Source organism: Gymnogyps californianus, chromosome 8 (genome assembly GCF_018139145.2).
Source record: "Gymnogyps californianus isolate 813 chromosome 8, ASM1813914v2, whole genome shotgun sequence".
Taxonomy (NCBI): Eukaryota; Metazoa; Chordata; class Aves; order Accipitriformes; family Cathartidae; genus Gymnogyps; species Gymnogyps californianus.
In genome coordinates this window covers 29638771-29658266 of record NC_059478.1, presented here as the reverse complement: position 1 = coordinate 29658266, position 19496 = coordinate 29638771, and the positions used below count along the sequence as shown (strand labels likewise).

General features: G+C 39.0%; 1 protein-coding gene across 1 annotated transcript; it reads left to right on the top strand.

The window, feature by feature from the left end:
• The first annotated feature begins 204 nt into the window (after positions 1–204).
• Positions 205–19120, top strand: ORC1 (origin recognition complex subunit 1). The gene is made up of 17 exons (XM_050900915.1): positions 205–255; positions 1142–1246; positions 1648–1775; positions 2584–2753; positions 3199–3574; positions 4237–4534; positions 6310–6414; positions 6776–6977; positions 8085–8191; positions 9002–9103; positions 9613–9784; positions 12042–12149; positions 12923–13072; positions 14276–14395; positions 15870–16036; positions 17214–17301; positions 18699–19120. The coding sequence occupies exons 2-17, from the start codon at positions 1158–1160 to the stop codon at positions 18891–18893; spliced, it is 2577 nt and encodes an 858-aa protein (XP_050756872.1). The 5' UTR covers positions 205–255; positions 1142–1157; the 3' UTR covers positions 18894–19120.
• The last annotated feature ends 376 nt before the right edge of the window (positions 19121–19496 follow it).

The window sequence follows — 19496 nt, the reverse complement described above, 5'->3', positions numbered from 1 at the left end:
AGCTTCCGCTTCCGGGGCGCCGCCGCCGGCCGCCATCTTATCTTCGGGCTCTAACATCCCTTCCGGCCGCGGCTTCGGGGCGCCAGGCGCAAACATGGCGCCGGTTCCTGCGCAAGCCTCTTCCCGCCCCCTCCGCCCTGTGCGCGCGCGCGGCCGAGGGGGCGGGGCTCCAGGCGGGCTTTGGCGCGAAATTCTATCCTAGTGCTGGCAGGAGCTCGCGCTGCCGCCGCGCACGGGAGTTTCTGAGGCGCCGCGGTGAGTGGGCCTCGGCCCTGCGGTCCGTGAGGGGCGTGGGCGGGTTAGTGGCTCTGGGAGGGTGGTGGAGCGCCTCGGTGTCTCTTTGCGGGTCCGACCCGGCGGCGCTAATGGCCCCTTCCGACGCTATGGCCCCGCAGGCCGCCTGGGAACCGGGCAGCAGCCCGGGGCGGGGAGCGAGCTCCCTGAGGCAGAGCACTGCCCGACCTCTCTAAACCGACGGGCTGGGGTGGTCGAGGGGGGAACGGCACTGGGGGGGGGGGTGTGGCATTTTCCTGAGCCCTGCGGCCTGTTTCCAGAGGGAAAATTCTTATTTAGAAAAACAAACAAACAAAAACCATAAAAATTGAGCTTAAACGAAACGTTCGTGACGGTCTCATCCGCCTGGTTGCTGTGAGGTCTGGATGAAAAACAGCAAGGCATAGTCTTAAAACGGTCGGCAGTATGCCCCGGCCATCGCGGCGGGTGGTCGGCGAGCCCCCGGAGGCAGGGGCCGCGCCGGCCCCAAGGGCAGCACGGAGGAGCGGGAGGGCTTGGTAATAAGCAGAGAATAGCTGATAACCTCCTCTGTGAGTAAGCAAAATAGCCAGTAACAAGGGAATCGCATGTTTGTCAGGTGTGTTAGTCAAGCGCTGGATGTGAAAAAAGGAATTGAAGAACGATCCATCCGCTGCTAAACATCTTCCCTTTTTCCTCCTCCCTCAGGGGAGAGGCGTCTGGAGGCTTTGGGGACGGTAGGCTTCGCTGAATCAACCGATGCATGCCATATTCTTCACACACACTGAAAGAATTGATGGCATTTCTATGTATCTGGCCATCCTGAGTCTTTCCCTGCTTTTATTTGTAAATAATAATTTAAAAAAACTTGTTTGTTTATTTGTTTTAGCTTTTCCTTGGGAATCATGAACACGCGGCAGCAAAGCAAAATTATCTACTCCTGGTATGGAAAACCCATGAGCTCGGATAGAAAACTGAGGACTTTCCAGTACAAGTAAATAACATTTATTTCTGGCTTGCTCAGGGAAGCTTAATCAATGAAGGTTTCTTTACCTTTCTGACATCGTTTAGGTTAATGAGGCAGTCAGTGAGAATATGAGTAAGGTTTTGAGCATTGTGTCATGACACTGTATGCGTATAAGAAAAACGTTGTCACAAAGCTTTTGAATTATAAATTGTATAATGTATAAACAAATGTATTTAACTAAACCTGTGAATAAGTGTTAACTGTCTAATTGAAATAGATATGAAAGCTTTTAATTAAGAAACTAAATTGTAAGCTTTGCAAGAAGGGGCGTAACTAGCTGTAAAATTGACAGGCCATTAGCTTTAATGATATGTGAATTATGAAGAATATGAAATCCTGTTAATCTGCATGTGGGTATCACTTTCTAGAGGAATCCTTATTATATCAGAAAGAAGCAGAACAGAAACCTGTATACAACTTGGCGACTTTGTTTTAGTGGAAGGGGAGAATGCAGATCAGCCTTTTGTGGCACAGCTCCTGGATTTATATGAAGATGGTAAGAGAAATAAAAATTTACTTCCTATCTGAGAAATCTTAAAATGTTTTAAAGTTACCTATTTCATGGGGATGTAGTTAGCATTAACACTATATCACTGGCCTAATTTATTAAGGAAATTAGGCTTTGGTAGTCACTGCATCTGTATTCACATGCTCACCAAATATTTGGGGCTGATGGCTAATTTCAACTAAATTTGATAGATAAATGGAGAGCTTAAAGATGTTAAATTCTTACAGTCTTTTTGCTTAGTTGTCTAATTGAAAAGAAATGGTCCTTGAGGAAGACAGTGTGAGCTCATGTTTTATTTAGAGATTGGAGAATCCAAATGGAGGAAGAGCACTGCAGCCCTGGAACTTGCATCTTATTAGACATAGGTAATTTAGCAGTAAGGTACAAGGCTGAATAAATGGGGCTCATTACTTCTATCCTTTGTAGAACTACTTATTTATAGATAGAGATAGGTATGAAAAGATAAATCATGGAAGGCGATACAAAGACTATGTCTGAGTCTGAATTAGAAACTACTCATTAGCTATGTCTCATTTCTTTCTGGAGCTGGTCTCCAGGTATTTTGTGATTGAGACCCTATGTGGATGTTAGCTTAGTCCTTAAAAGTCTCAACTCAAACATTTTAATTTAGCCTAGCAAATGGGAATTGTAATCTTATCAGATGCTGTCTCACCTGTGTCCAGGGAGGATTTCTGTCCTTGATGGCATTTCAGCTAAAGTCATTGAGGTCTGGTAATAACTATTTGCGATATAATAACATTCTTAATGTTCACTGACTTTTTTTTCATTGTTACAGGCAGTCAGCAGAAACATGCAGTTGTGCAGTGGTTCTCTCATATTACAGAGATACCTCAGAATAAACGGAAACTGCTTAAACGAGAGGTTTCTCCCCAAGAGGTGTTTTTTGATCAAGTTCCTGGCTATGACACTGATATAGCTGTGGAGACCATTATTAAAAGCATCATGGTATGTACTGCAACCCCTCTACACATAGGGGGAAGAAAGAAAGAGATACAATTTGAAAAGCGTAATAGAACAGTGCAGCTACTTTATTCCCTCCCAAACCAAATGTGTGATGTGTATTTGTTAATGAAGTTAACATTGGATAGGATAGTTGAAAACTGTTGATATTCTGTCTTTCCTCCATCCCAAAACGACTTTGGTTGTTGGCAGCCAGCTCAGCTAGAGGTTTGCGTGGAAAGAAGTAATTTGAATGGGAGTCCTATAGTGCAATAAACTTATGCTAGTGTAAAGGTAGGTTAAAGGTGTTGCCCTCTATAATGAAGGATTGCATGAGTTCCAATAATAAGATCTGTGAATAGAAAATAGTTGAATGCTAAGAAAATAGTTGAATGCTAAATTAATAGTAAATGTTAAGGTATGTGTGTTTTGGTATTTTCTGTTTTTACAGGTAATACCACTACATCTGGGGGAGGAACTACCTATTACGTTAAACAAGGAACAAACTTTCTATGTAAAACAGTCTTGGGATGGGAAATGCTTTAAGGCTTTGTCCCCTGACACGTTCTCTAAGCTGAAAGAAGCTAACAAGAAAGGAGGTGGCATCCCAAACTCTTCAAACTCATTTGTTCCTTCAGACATCGTTTCCCCCCTGAAAAAAGAGCCAGAGAGTGTTGTTTGGAGTGCCGCAAAACCAAAAAACGTTGAGTTGGAAATAGAATCAAAACATTCTGCTTCCAAGTCCTCCCTCGCTAAGGAGAGACATTCACAAAGAGTGGCTAATGGCATCAAAACTCCAACAGCAAGAAAGAAGTTACAGTTAAACAGTATGTATATGGCAATATTCTGTCCATTCGGTAGTTTTGAATGTAATATGTTTTGTGCCTCTTCATTTTGGGTAGTTCAAACAATGGTAATATTCAACATCAGTATTTTTAGCTACCTTATTCAGGCTTTGGGGTTAGCCCAAGTCTTTTGGGTGCATCAGTTGTTTGTCTTATGTCTGTTATTTCAAGCAACTGTAATGCTTATATCCAATTGCTGTTGCAAATGTTTTATTTGTAATTGGTAAGTCTAAATTAAAGTGCTTCTTGGCTGAAATGCTGCCAATCAGCCTAACTTGACCTCAGAACATCTCACTTTCTTTAATCTTCTGACTAATAGTGCACTAGAATGTTTACATTGGGCTGGTTGAATAAGCATGTTTGATCCTATGTAACATGTAATATTTTCCAAGTGGAGTCTGAGTGAAGTTGTAAGTGATGGAGGCACGTTAGAAAACTGAAAAAATCAGTTTGTATTCTATTTAGTCATCTTTTTAGAGGAAGTATATGCCTTCTAGTGGTTCAGTTCCTTGTTCCTGGAGTGTAATGCCATCTCCTTTCATTTAAATGACAGCCACCGAGCCAGTCGTACCATGTCTTTTGAAAGTTAACCAAACCAGCCATATTAAAGCCTGACAAAAGTTCATTTTGCTCTTGATTCCTAGGTCCCACAAGATTTCCTAAAGGCAGGCTCCTGGGATGTGAAGTTTTGGAACTTTTGGATGATGACTCTGATGCTATAGCACCATTAGAACCATCAGCTACCAAAAGAAAAGTGAAATTCACTGGCATTTTAGGCTCACCACCAAAAATACCTTGCGCCAATGATAAGTCAAAGTCAATGTTTGATACTGCAGAGCACTGGCAGAGGTTTAGTGATACAATACGATTATCCCCCTATAGTAAGGTCAAAGACTCCAGTGAGAAAGCCAAGAATCTTAGTATGAAAGATGACACTATATCGTAAGTGATAGCCTTTTTATAATTATTTTTGTATAGGATTTCTATTTGTATGTAGTTGTCTTAAAGCACATTTATGAAAGACTTCTGGAGAGAGAAGCAGGTGAAGTCTCTGTGTATACCACATTTTGCCTGTTGAGATCACGGAGAGAAGGGGGGATAGCCTAAGCAGTCACAAGTGCACTGTGGTGAAGCTCTAGAAAGCATGTTACTTGGAGGTGAATGAATGATTGGGGAGATCATAAGAGGAGTTAACTTTAAAGATGGACACAAGCAGTTCATGGTTACAGGAACAGAGAGAAGAGGTTGGAAATGGGAATGGTAGGATGATATGAAAGAGAACTGAAGCCATATTGATCATTATGGTTTGTACTCATCAGCATGGATAAAAATCTGTTTCCCTGCAGTCGCTGTACGTATGTCATACAGGCTTAAATGGGCCCTACTTGTGACAACTATTGAGATACGCTGAACTATAGAAAGGGATGCGATTGGCCTCATGAGAGTTCTCATGATAATTGTATGTATACTTTCATGATAATTTTCATGTAGAAAAAAATCAAAACTCAAAAAGTGTAATTGTTTATCTTCATGCAGCCTTTAAAAATGGCATTAAGCTGGGGCAGGAGGAGAACGGATCAGACTTTCTTGTATAAAATGTTGCAAGAAGCCAAAAACCAGTCATGTTCCTCCTTTCCAAGAGTAAAGATGTGGGTGCAGCACTCGGTGGATCTGCACCCCATTTTTGTCACTTATTGTATAGCAAAAAAACACTTACTTTTCATTGATAAGGTAATGGCATTTCAGTGGTATTTATAGATCTAAAAAAATTCTGAGAACTGTCTACAAATAATTCAAGTAATTAATCTCATTGTGTCCTTTGAAGTAATAGGAAAGTTGTATTAACAGTAAAGTGTTTCAGTGGTGGGGATGAAGAAGTGCCCAAGAAGACAACCAAGGAATCTCAAAACACAAATAGAAAAATCTACTCCAAAGGGCAGATCAACGAGATGCCCAAAGAAAGTCATATTTGTTTTCTCTTTCTCTTAAAAAAAACCCAAAACCCCAAACAACAACAAAAACCCACAACCAAACAAAAAAAGCTACTGTTTTGAGCCCCTATCCCTTCAGTTTGGCAGTGTTATATTTGCAAAATAATTTGGCTGCTAATTCAACTATATCAGCACCTATTCAGTGCTCTTCACTGACGTGTATGTGTCTAACCGGGGAAGTGAGGGAAAGGTGTTAACATGCAGCAGCCTTCAGTCAATGTGAAATAATTGCTGTTGCCAGCTGAGGGTGCATCAGGAAACAAAGTGGTAGAATGTTGATAGGGCCCAAGTCAGACATCTGGTTTGAACTAATGCTAGTGCAGGCACTGTTGTCACAGCATCACAGGTCAGCTAGCAACTCTGACTTGTATGGACTCAGGGTCTTGCTTTAGACTTAGCAGCTTTCCTCTACTGGTTCACAAAGCTTTATAGAAACACATAGGCTTTACTATAAAAATCTTTACAGTACAGACCGTGAATGAACAATAGTAAATATTTTGTGGGGTTTTTTTTCTTGGCAAAGATATATTGACGAGAGAGTGCAAGAGAGAGGAAATGGTGCTGCCAGTATCCGTGCCATAGCCAATCTGTAAATACTGTAAACAAGAATTCATGCTGGATTGACAGCCATAACAATTGAGCCTGAAGTTTGAAAGGCCTTCTCTCCATCTTTACAAGTGTGATGCAAAGAGGAAATACAAACAGCTTTGTGTTCTTTCTTTACAGTTTAATTGGACATCAGGAACTGGGTAGTCAGAGCCCTGCATTGACCCCTCGTTCTCGTAGAATATGTGCACAGAAAACAAGCGCTCGCATTAGAGAACAAATTAGGTAAACTTTTGCGTCCGTGATATCTTATTCAGATTGCTATTGATAGCTTGAAGCCTTGAGAGTTTGTCTAGCTTAATATTGAAATGCAAATGGTTCTAGAAGCACAGCTTAATTGCAGTGTGAGTGAAAACTGTCTTATGTTCAGAAACATAAAGCCAGCTCATGGTGTTCGTCAGAAAACTGACTTCCTTTAAACCAGTCTATTAAATAGCCATGGAAAATTAACAGCTCAAGTGGAAAATATGTTGACTTGCTGATTACAATTAACTACAGAAAAAGCTGAAAAGGTACAAATGATACTTTGTAGTGTGTTGAGTTGTATGTATTTTTTTAAGACTCATATCGTTTCTGTTTCTCATAGCATACTAAATACACTGGAGTTGAAGCAGGAAGAGGATTTTCTGTCTAGCTCAGACAGCTCTTACTCTTCAAGTAGTGAGGAAGAGGAGAATGATGTGCTCTGTACACCAGAAAAGAAAACTAAATCAAGCAGAATATTCCGCACCCCAAAATCTTCAAGGGAGTCTTCAGTTCACACTTCTGCTAAGACCCTGAAGAAAACTGTAAGTTTCCATATAAAAGAGCTGTTTTTATTGTTTCTGAGCCAGTTATTTGAATGCTTGATGCCTGTGTACTACAGTTAAGTATCTGAACCCCTTAGCTTTTAATGAAACATTATCTTGATTCATGTGATCTTTGATATGAGTAGGTTATGCAAATGTATAAAACACTTGCGTATTGTGAATGTTGTGACAACGTTGATTGGAAAACTCTAGCCTAAACAGGGAAAATGTTGGATTGGATTGGAGCCGAACAAACTGATGAATCCATTTATGGCCACCATTTTTACTTTTATTGTAAGCTGCGCACTGAGACATTTTAGTTCTATTTCTGTATAGTCTTTATTGAGTGCAGTCTATATATATAGCAGAAAGCCATAAGACCAACTTTGTGCTTGGCAGTAGAACTGTCCTGATTCTTGAAAGCTTACCAATGTGCACATGGTTACCAACACAAAAGGGATGCTCTACAGCGTTTATGGCCACGCTCTTTGGCCATGCAGTTTCTCGTAGTGTCCTGGCTGGTGATGGAGATGGGATACCAGGCTACATGAATCTTAGGCCTAACTCGTTAAGACTGTTTTCAGCACCATAGCCAGGTACATACTGTCAATGGCTAATTTTTACTCTATGTTTATGAAATTTCTAACACAGAAATCCTAGTGTAACTAGAACTTGTAAGCACAACAAAGAGAAGTAATTAAGATATCATACAGCTTTTTTGTTTGGACAATGAAATTCAGATAGATCAATTCGTAGTTGCTTGCTGTTTCTTAAGAACCAGATCACTTTGTAACACAGCACTTTAGAAAAGCGTAAACAATTTAAAAATTCTTCAGACAGTTAAAAGGTGGAATTGTCTTTAATTACACCCCCTTTGACCCCTGTCACCCCCTTTCCAGTTTCTTTTTTCCCTTAGGAAGAAAAGACCACGAGGCTTGTTTGGTAATTCCGTTTTTAAAGACTGTTTCTCTTTTCGTCTTGCACTCTGGCATGCCTGGCTAGTCTTTGTGTATAAGTAATGTTTGGGAAACTTGTATGAATGATCAGTCTCCAATAGAAATTGCCGTATGTAGAAAATCTGTTTGAGGCTGTAACTTTTCTTTGCAGCCTTTACCAGGAACACCCAAGACACCCCGGAATGCAACTCCTGAAATTCCCAGGCGCAACCATGAAGCACAGAAACCAGCCAGTATACTAGAAGAAGCCAGATTAAGGTAATGTGTGCTCAAGGGAGGAAATCATCTTTTTGCATCAGGTATGCAGAGCAGTAGGCTCTGCTGACATAGGGAAATGTCATCTTTACTGTATTGAATAAATTTGGTAAAAATGCGTGGTGTTTTGATACCAGAAGAGCATTTATGAATTTACAGTACAATACCAGATTTACAAATACTAGTAGTATTTACAATACTAGTTTTACAATTTCAAATTATTGTAACCAGTCTGTGCTAAGTTCTTCAGAATTAGGTATCTGCCTTTACTCTGTGCAACATTAGAAAAACAAAGATCCTCTCTCATTAGCTTTAGATTGGAAAGGTACAATATCTGTCTCCTCTTAGTGTGTGAAAAAGCTTTACAGGTATCGTTGTAAATCTTCACAGTGGAAAAAAAAAATGCATTCAGGATTGACTGTATCTTTCAAGCTGAGTTTTAGTTTTTTCAGTTTACTACAACTGTTTTATCCCTGTTTTATCCTACCTCTACACTGACTTAAAATTTTTTTGTGAATTAAACCAGCTAGATCTTTATTGCTGTATATTCATGCTGTTTGTTTATGAAGATGACTGTTCAGCCCTCTTAAAACTTAAAAGCATGTATAGAGAGACTAGGCTATTTCTTTTGGGATACTTGACACTGGTGTTCAGACTTAAAGTATGTACGAGAGATTTGAAAAACTACACACAACTGTGAAAGGTGTAGCGTCTGGCTATTTGTTTTCCTCAGTAGGCCCTTCAGGTAGAACTGTGAAAATGCAAACCTTGGACCTCCTATTTCAATTTTCCTTTTCTTTTTTTAATCAAAAGGCTGCATGTTTCTGCTATCCCAGAATCTCTGCCTTGTCGTGAGGAAGAATTCCAGGATATCTATAACTTTGTGGAAAGCAAACTTGTTGATGGTACAGGAGGGTGAGTTTGTTGGTGAGACTGTGACCGAGGTCACATCTACCTATAGTATAACAGCAGTCAGACAATCAACACTACTTTTATTTAAAAAGTTATCATCATTTGGCTGAATTAAAGTTCCTAGTTGAATTTTCCTGGTATTTTTCTTCCTTAAGAAGGGTTGTGCGTAGAAATAATGTGGGCTCCTTTATTGTACAGATTCAAATTAAAGACCAAAATATAACTAGTCAATTTTAGATGTCTGGGAAACCTTTTTTTTTTTTAAGAGGTAAATTACATTTATAAAGTATTTTAGGTTGTTAATTGCTTCAGTAATAATAAAAATTCTCATGATCCTCCAATGTGTTATGTGTCCCAGTTGGCAAATAAAGGAACTGAAATATAGGGAATTGCCTGAAGTGACAGAGGAGTAGTATTTAAAGCTGGTTTCAGAGCCCAGGAATTCCAGCTCATTAATCCTAAGAGTGTTATGATTTTGCTCAGGATGCTGAAAAGGTGTTCTCCTTTTGTAGGTGCATGTACATTTCTGGAGTTCCTGGAACAGGTAAAACTGCAACTGTTCATGAAGTAATTCGCTGTCTTCAGCAAGCTGCAGAAAATGATGACCTACCATCATTCCAGTTTGTAGAGATCAATGGCATGAAGATGACTGACCCTCACCAAGCTTACGTGCAGATACTAGAGGTAAGTAAAGCCTCTTCAGTGGCTCTCTGGTTTGAAAGAAGAAGAGATCTTATGCTTTACCATCAGATCCTCGATGTGTTACAGTATTCAAGGCACTTAACATATCAATACTTCCAAGTAGTCCCTCCAAGAGACTGTATGCTTTTATCCTAGAGCGGGTTAAAAAATAATTAACTTAAGGCCATGGCCAACTTCTTGAACTATTCTGCTTTCAGCTGCATAAGGGCAGTGGCTGGGAAATAGCCTGATTTATTACATCCACTCAGGTTTTAAAAAAATCTAAACCATATTCTTTTTATATTTTCCCCTTCTATAACTTTTTCTGCACACGTATGCTTAAAAAGTTACTGAGATGACAACTCTGGAAGTCAGTGTAGCAGTAGAATAATTACTAAGGGGGTCTTAATGGTTAATTGGTCTGTCATCATAGCAATCCAGCTAAAGAGGGATCATCTCTGTCAACAATACTGTATTTGAGATTTCCATGACAAACTAGCCTGCAGTATCTCATCTGGGACTACTGACTGTGCTTGCGTTTATATGGGTTTGAATTAATCTTCTGAGGACTGGATTAAGATCACCCAATACGCGTTAGACAGTAACTGCTCAAGACCTTTGTCAGGCTAGGCTAACTTTAAGCTGGTGACCTGGAAATGAAATGATGGTTTCCTGAAGCATCTATTCCATTTTCTTATAAACTTCTGCTCCATTTATTTAAGTTTGACATCTTCTATCTGAGCAGGAAGTGGCATACCTTGTTCTAATATCTCTGTCCTCATAGTTGGGAGTTAAATTTACATATTTGCATCCTTTCCTCAAACCCGCAGAGACAGTGTCTGCTGAGGGATTTGTTGTAGCCAGGTTGCTGTGTTTCTTCAGCATAGTGAAAGGCTTCATGACAATTACCTTATTTCATGGTAATGCTAATGTATTTTAACACTCTTTGTTCCTATCCTGTTCAGCATGAAATTTTAAAATTAATAAAGAATAGGCCTTTGGAAGTAAAATTTGTTGCCCCTCACAGGCCCTGAACTCTTTAAGCTAGCCCAGTTAAATATCCTTCAGGGAAGCACATAGTCAAATGAACCACTTATTTCTCTGATTCCTTCTGCCTCGGCTGTTATCCAAGTACCCTAGCTAGGCTGCTGCTACTTTTCTGATCGCTGCATCTCTTGCTGTGGGTCAGTCTCAAGCTCCAGTTTGCTGATGTTTCTTTGCATGACTGAAGCAAATTCTGGAGTGTTCACTATTGCTGTTACCTCACTGTCAGAGGAAAGTTTCTAGAGAAGGAACAGGGACAGGAAGGCCTGGACAGATGAAAGACAAGGTTAAATACCTGGGTACAGTAAGTGTGCCAATTCCACCACAACAAACTGAACTCTGTGGTATATTGGATGCCCAGTTCCAGAGCTGTAGAATCAAGATCCTCTGGGACCTAACTGCTTTGTGTGACTGATTCAGGCTGTCCTGACTGAATTGGAAACATGAAACAAGCATAGATTATACGTTATTGTCATGCTCCGGCTTGTTTAATAATTATGAAATCTCAGGTCAGTTTTTAAGGGATTGTGGAGAACAAATACAATTTTCAAATGCAGTCTTCATTTTACTTTACAGCTTGACTCTGAATTATATTGAACAATTGATTCAGCATATATAGTGTAATTTTGCAATGTCATGCTTTAATTTCTGTATATCTTTGGACCTGCAAGGGAAGAGGTAACGTACAGTCAGCTCATCTGTTTTGCCACATAGATTATTGCAGAAGCAGTTCTTGTTGAAGGTATTTTTTTAGCTTAGAGTTGAATAAATTATTTAGTTCTAGATCCTGCTGATGATTCGTTAATATTTTAATGGGAGTCCAAGATTACTGAAGTCAGGCTATTCTTGTCAAATAACTTAGGTTTTCAGTAGGTATTTTGCATTCAGAGACACCCTTGAGGTATGCTAGGTTTAGAGTCCTCCTGAGACTAGGTTCAGGATTTTGTAATGAATCTATATTTAAAACAAATTGCAGGAAATTCTAATGGCCTTTCTATTTAGCTATGTATTCTTTTGTTTCTGTTCTCCTTTATGGACAGTTTCTGGTAGACCTGAGTGTCTTATGAGCTACTTTTTTTACTCCCCTCCCATGGGAAAAAAAATCTAGATGCTTGGTCTTGATTGTTAGAGAAAAGTTAAAACCAATAGGAGTTAAACTTCCTATTTCCAGGGTTTTGGTGTGATTAACCTCCAACATTGTTTAATCCTTGTCCAGTTACTGACAGGTCAGAAGGTGACAGCAACCCATGCTGCAGTACTGTTGGCAAAACTGTTCAATACACCTGGACCAAAGAGGAAGACCACAGTGCTGGTAGTGGATGAGGTGAGACAAAGAATCCTTCGTTCTCTTTCCCTGAAATATTTCAAGAAATGAGTTTTTGGAGGATGGAAAAAGACAAATTATACATGCTTAGAGTGTATCATATATGATCTAAAAGGAATAGACTTAGGAGAGAAGACAGACAAATAGTTCCTTTTAGCCTTATTAGGAAACTGAATTTAAATGGGCAAGTATCCTTTTGCCATATTGTTCTCTGCCTTGGATTTCACGTTGGTTTTATGTTTTGTTTTGGTCCAAGTCATGGAATGAATTGTTCTGTCAAGTCCTAAATACCATAGAATTCAACTGTGTTTTGTCTGGAAGCTGCTGCTTTTCCAGTGAGAAAACTCACAGCGAAATAAGTCATATCCAGTTTTGAAACTCCTTGAATGTGCAATGTTCCTTAATAAACAAATGCACACTTATTTTTTGCTGTAAGCTAATACAGGTTCTCACATGGAGGGTCTTTTAATCTTGTTAGATGTAGTATTAATATCACAGTAGTGTTTAAAAACTCCAGCTGTTTAATCACTCTACTGTGATTAATACTGTTCAAGCATCTACTAGGACTGTGCTTTTCCAAAAGAGATTAGAGCCCTAATTCAGAAAATGCAGTCCTATTAGTAGATGAATAAAGGAAACACAACAGAGACAGCTTGTTCAGAATCACGCAAGGAGTCTTCTGTGGCAGAGCTAGCTCTCTCAAACCCCCATTAGGTATTGTAAATACAAGGCCATTCTTTTTCAGTCTAATTCTTCTCTTTCTATCTCTGCAGCTTGATCTTCTGTGGACCCGGAAACAGAATGTGATGTACAATTTATTTGACTGGCCAACTCAAAAGCACTCCAAGTTAATCATCTTGGCCATTGCTAATACCATGGACTTGCCAGAGAGAATAATGATGAACAGAGTAGCTAGCAGGCTGGTATGTCCTGGCAGTTTTATTGCTATGCTATAAAATGAGAACAGATTAAATACTGTATGCAATCAAAAGTAATCCAGGAGAAAGGTAGGATTGGTTACATCAGAGGTTAAACAATGCTTTTATAATTCCCTCTCCAGAGGGCCAATAATGAACGCATAAATCTTAGCAAAGTAAGTTTAGGAGCCAGCTTGCTAATCAGATGTTATGCTGTGTAAGTACACTGTGTTCTTGTAAGAATGAATTAAGAATGCAGATGTCTTTTTAAACATATTAAGATCTGGATAATCAAATGCCGTGCTTCATGGTTAAGCTGCTTACTCCAGAGTTCAGAAGAATTTTCTTCTGGTTTCCCTTCCTCTTTCCCCTTTCATTCCAGTCACCTAGTTACCTCTCTCTGTTTGCCATCATCAGCTGGTAGATTTTCTTTGTTGGATGCCTTTGGACAGAAAGTCAGATGCACTCTACACTTCTATACCTGTGTTGAATACATTTTCCTAGGTCATCTCTTCATCACTGCTCTGAAAAGTGATTTGCAAAAACAGTTCTGTGCCTCCATCCTTCTGTGACTCAAAAATAGTCCCACAGTGTGTGAATTGCTTTCCCCCACCCGCTAAACCTGCAGATCAGCTGAGTCCATGTAGTCACAAGAGAGGAGAATTTTGCATAAGAAATGCAAAATTCAGGCCTCCTGTAGAATATGAAAGGCAGTGCACCATCTATAACATAGATTGTCCTCATCTGAAAGCAGTTTTTATTAGCTTGAGCCAGAAGAGGATTTTTAATTCTTGGCTGATTGCTAACGTGAAGTCAATAGTATGACTGTATACATGTATACAGATTTGCTAAAGGAGAGATGAATATTTTTCAATAGCTTATGCTGTTACTGTATTAAAAAATAAAGTGTAAACAGTTGTAATCAAAAGATTTTCATATTAGGTGGCTCTGATTTGTTTACAAGAGGCCTTTCAGTGGGGAGGTCCAACCAGTCGTCCTCACTTAGTCACGGTTTTGTGGATTTGCACGTTTATTTCACAAATATGAAGTGGAAGAATTGATTAAAGCGTATCACTTGGAGGGGAAGGATGTGAAGGAGAGATTGCTCCTACCAGAGAAAATAAAACTAACTATACAGGCTATGCTTGAGCAGTTGAGAGTTTTCAAGCACTACAAACGCTTCTCACTGTATTGTATTATTTACTACAGGGCCTCACCAGAATGTCCTTTCAGCCCTACACCTACAAACAGTTACAGCAAATTATTTCGTCCAGACTGAACAGCATGAAGGCATTTGAAGAGGATGCAATTCAGCTGGTTTCCAGAAAGGTAAGCATAGTACAGATCCATGTCCTTTGTGTTGCGCTAGGTAAAGAGTGTGGGGGGCAGCAGGGGAGAATTTTGTAACAGTAGTCAGACTTGGTTCTGTGGTTGTGTGTTCCGAATTGGAGACAAGTGGGGCACAAGTAGCGGATCATACATTATGCTCTCTGTAAGGTATACAGGGTATTTTAGCAGGAAACATTGCTAAAGCAGTGTCGTTGCTTTTTCCACCTACTTTGAGAAGGCAGCAGTATATTCCAAGAGCTGGAGGCATGACAACACGAGTTGTGATAATGCATGATGATAAGATATCAGCTTTCTCCAGTGTTTGGCATAACGTGAGTCATTGGATGATCTTGGAAAAAAAACTAGTACGCCAGTGGCAGTGGAACTATCCATATTCATTTTCTTTCTCAAGGTGTTTAAAGCCTTGGCATAATAGGTAGTACCTGTTCTGTTGCCAGTCCTAATACTCAGTTGTACAAAAAATAAATAATGCATTAGGGATCAGTAGCTTCTCAAATTAAGATGTATGCATTGTTTAATGTCTTATTTTAACGTGTAATTGCTAACATAATCTATTAAAATTATGTTAGATCATCTGTCAAACAGTATATGCTTAAACTTTTTCTGCTAAGCATCATTGTAGGAGTAAAAAAGAGTACTCATAAATAAGTCAGAAGTAAATATAAGCATTTGTTTTGTTATGAAGGAACCACCTGTTTATAAGAATAAGTGATGATTTTGCAGACTGAATAATCTGCAGTGTTTTTCTAGTATGATTTTTCTTCAGAAAATCTAGAAAAATAACTCGCAATTAGATTTTCTAAAGGGTTTCTCATTCTTGGCTCCAGCTGGGCTCTAGGGCTTTCATATGTTATCAGCATCTACTGGGAAAACTAGGCCAGTACTATATCTAGTGAATGTTCACAGCTTTATTAAAATTGTAAACCACAAGTGGGGTTTTAAGAAGTATTTAGTTTCAGAAATTTCAGACGCCTAAAAATTTTCAGGCACTTGTAAATGTAAATTCACTATCCCAGATGTTTCTTTGAGACCTACTAAAAAATATTAGTGTACTCTTATAATCAATATTCTATTGAGTATGGAAAAACTGAGGAGTGTTCTGTGGTAGGGTCTTTATTGATAACATTTCTGAAAACTTTTGGTGTTGAACTAAATGGCTCACATCGAATTTCCTGATTTTTTTTTTTAAACTTCTGACTTCTGTGGTTATAGAAAAAAGTTCAGTCTTGAATTTGTGATGACCAGATTGGGGTGGGGGTGTGGGAGACTTGCTTTGTTGGTTTTGATCAATAAGATTGTTATTTAAAATCTGGGATTCTAGTAACATAGTTCACAGCAGCATTGCTCTCCTGTTTTGTGGTCGGGTTGTGGGGTTTTTTTGTCCATTGATTCTTGCTAAAGTCTTCTCAACTTGTAGGAAATATTGCTACAAACCTGTTATGTATACTTTCAGGTCGCAGCACTGTCTGGTGATGCAAGGCGTTGCCTCGATATCTGCAGAAGGGCCACTGAGATCTGTGAGTTTGCTAGCCAAAAGAGAACCCCTGAAATAGTCAGGATGGCCCACATAACAGAAGCCATAGATGAAATGTTTTCATCACCATATATAAATGCAATCAGGTAAAAACATTTCTCAGAGGAATTTCTTTGCTTTTGTGTCTTTTTCACTGGGCTATTTTTTCAAAAACATTCAGTCTGTCCTCACCACCCTGTGGGAGCATATGCGATGCATCATGCTTTGTTGAAGTACGATACAAAACAAACCTTGCAGCTCAGGTGGGAGAGAGAAGTACAAAATAAGAATTAAAGACAGGGGAAACAAATGCATAGAAATCACTTGTACAAGTTTATACAGGATGTTTCCATGTCAGTGTGTTAGCTCTGATTAGGAGGGGGCTTTTGAAATTTCGTGATTGTCCCTGCTTACTGTACATTGATTTCACTGAACAGCAGTTTCCAAGTACATACGTTTTAATTCCTTCCAGTTGGAACTGAATCTGGAAGATACACTCAGGAGCCCACCACTACAAACACTACTGATTATTCAGCATACTGGACCAGACTTTGAGCTAGACTGAAGGAGAAACCACTCAGACGTGCATAGTGTAGGCACCGGCTCCTCAAGAGTCAACTATTCTCCTCTATGTATCTGCTTGTATTATGCCACTGTCTCTGCTCACTTAGATGCAGGCGCGGAGATCTGAGCAGAATGCAAGTCCTTCCCATTTGAACTGTTTTCTTTCTTTAACTTAAATAGATTCTGTTAGGACTTCCAAAAGGTTTCCTGAGGGAATACGTGAGGAATTCTGTTGCCCTTCAGTGGTCTGCACAAGCTGTAACTGGTAAAGTGCTTTACCAGTTTCTAGTCAAAAGGAAGAGAATCTATTTCAGCAGGGAAGGGGGGACTAAGGGGTGCAAATGCAATGTTTTGTTGGATATGTAAGTAACTGCTTCTACTGTGCTACTTGGGCCTGAAAACCTCAATGTTGATTTGTTAATTCATAAATCTAAGTTGACCATAACACACTGCAGAACATGTACGGTGTATGGAATGAAATGTTGTGTTCGGATACATTGAAAGAGAGGTGAGGTGAAGTGAAATGCTGTGTATTGTGGTGCCAGAATTGCAGGCTGTAATATAATGGCTAGTTGACGTAAACTACCTTTCTCAGATAGAATAATACCCTGCATTTAAATATGTGGTTACTAAGCAATTTCCCTTCCAGACTTCTTCCTGATGTTTCATAAGTTCTAAACTTCACAGATTGATTTTCATCTGTTTTGTTTTGATATTCAGGAATGCCTCATTGCATGAACAAATCTTTCTGAAAGCAATTTTAGCAGAGTTTCGCAGGGCAGGAGTTGAGGAGGCAACAGTTCAACAGGTACGTTCATGTTTTGGAGTACTTCCCCCCCCCCCCCCCTTAAAAAAGAGGGGAGCACTGTCAAAATTATCAGGCAAAAGTGTAAATATTTAAATATTTGGGGGTTTCATTCTTAAAATTTTGTAGAAGACAATATGATGGCAAGGTAAATTGGGGCATGGCTGTCCAGGCCATGTGTAAAGCCTAATTGAATGTTACCACCTGTCTTTCAATGGGACTAAATACTTACAACTGGAAACACCTGCTGTTGTGTTAATGTTACCAGTGACCTGGATCACAAAGTGATTTTTTTGGCCTGCATCTGAAAATATTGCATGCCTCCACCTAACATGCTTTATAACAGGAAAAATAAAAGAGAAGCTGAAAATATCAGGCAACATAGTTCAAGGAGGAAAACTGAAAGTTGATTCCAACTTCTGTATCGCTGTCTTGCTCAATAGAGGCAGACAGATCACTAGTAGCTTCAATTTTTTAGTAGACCCATAAAATACTTGGCACCAGCAGAGCTGTGAAGACTCTGCACAGAGTCCATTTTATGATTCCACAGTATGGAAGCTAAATGTTAATATTTTATAAAAATGTTTAGAACTATATATTCATATATAAAATAACCTGCTAGTTTTATCTGGTTCTACAGGTTTGTAAGTAAGCATTTTAACTGCATTTTCCGTTACTGGCTCCTGAACATCTGCATCAGTTGATTGCATAGATACACTGGGCGATTGGTTCTTGATCTTCAAAGAATATTTTGTTAGACTGATTTGTTACATTTCTCCCTTAGTTTTCCTCTAACACCAAAAGGGTTTTCTTCTGCTTTTTCTAAATAGAAAAGCAGAAGACCCCAACTGATTCTTGTTACAGATTTACTAGTCTGCATGATTTGTGATAAGTGCATTCTCCTGTGCTTAAAGGTGTATCATGCCTTTCTAAGCTGTGATCTTTCATGTTTGTAGTCAGTGTGACTTGTGATATTCAGGCCCAGCCATGAGTGAACACTTCTGAGTGAACTGATATGTAATTAATTGTATGCCAGCTCTTAATCTGCTGTGTAAGCTTTAGTCCACATAGTCCAGGGGAGAAGAGGTGTAGTAACAGATAAAATGATCTAGTTAAAAAATGGCAGACAAAGTAGGTTGCTAATTGTTTTGCTTTTTGGCTATATAAAAAAGGAAAGTATAGCTTGGAATTGTTACTTCCTTGACAAAGTCCTAACAGTTTGTGCTAAAACAGCAGCACGTGTGCATTTCATCCGAACAGGCTGGAGCTAGTTTTTCCTCCCCTCCTATACATGTGGAGGGAAGGAAGCTTCTCTTTTTCACCTTGGCCTACTCCATTGCAGCAGGAGGTAAACATGACCTGTGACCTTTTCTCTCTTTTTTTTTTTTTTTTTTTAATAGGTCTATCATCAACATGTAGCATTGTGTAGAATTGAAGGCATGCAGAGTCCTACAATATCAGAAATTATGGCAATTTGTTCGAGGCTCGGTGCCTGCAGGCTCTTGCTGGTGGAGTCCAGTAATAAGTATCTTCACATGCGGGTGCGACTAAATATTAGCCAGGATGATGTCATGTATGCGCTCAAGGATGAATAAGGCAATAGAGATTTTATTTTTTTTTAATATGTATAAATATTTTAAATATTGTCTATTTTTAACTTTTTTTAACTTGTTGATAAAATGGAAATAGTGAAATGTATTTTTTCTAAATACTTTGCTTAAATGTTTGATGTATTAAAGCACTTTTTTGTATAATAAAGAATTTGCTTCACTGCATTTTAAATGTTTGAAATCAAACTATTTGTTTTTAAAGTATTTTCATGTGCTGGTAACTGGTCCCCTTTCAGCTGAGGTGTATGAATTTGAAATTCATTACTTGCATCACTACTAACGCTAAGGTGGTTTTGTTAAGACTAGTAGTGTCTTTGTGGCATAGCGGTTTATGTAGCTTTTCTTCACTGACTTTTGTTGGAGTATAAAAGATGTCATTAAAATGTGCTTTAACTTACATTACTGATATAATGAAAAGGAACTTTCAGTTTGCAATCAAGGCTGAATATTTGAATTGAGGGGACCGTTTGCTACCAGGAAAGTAAAAATACCAGAAGAAATTTGTCATTCAAGTTACCAACTTTTTTCTTTTTTTTTTTTTATTGATTGCTTGATATCAAGGATTCTTTCAAAGAAGTTGCCTCAGGT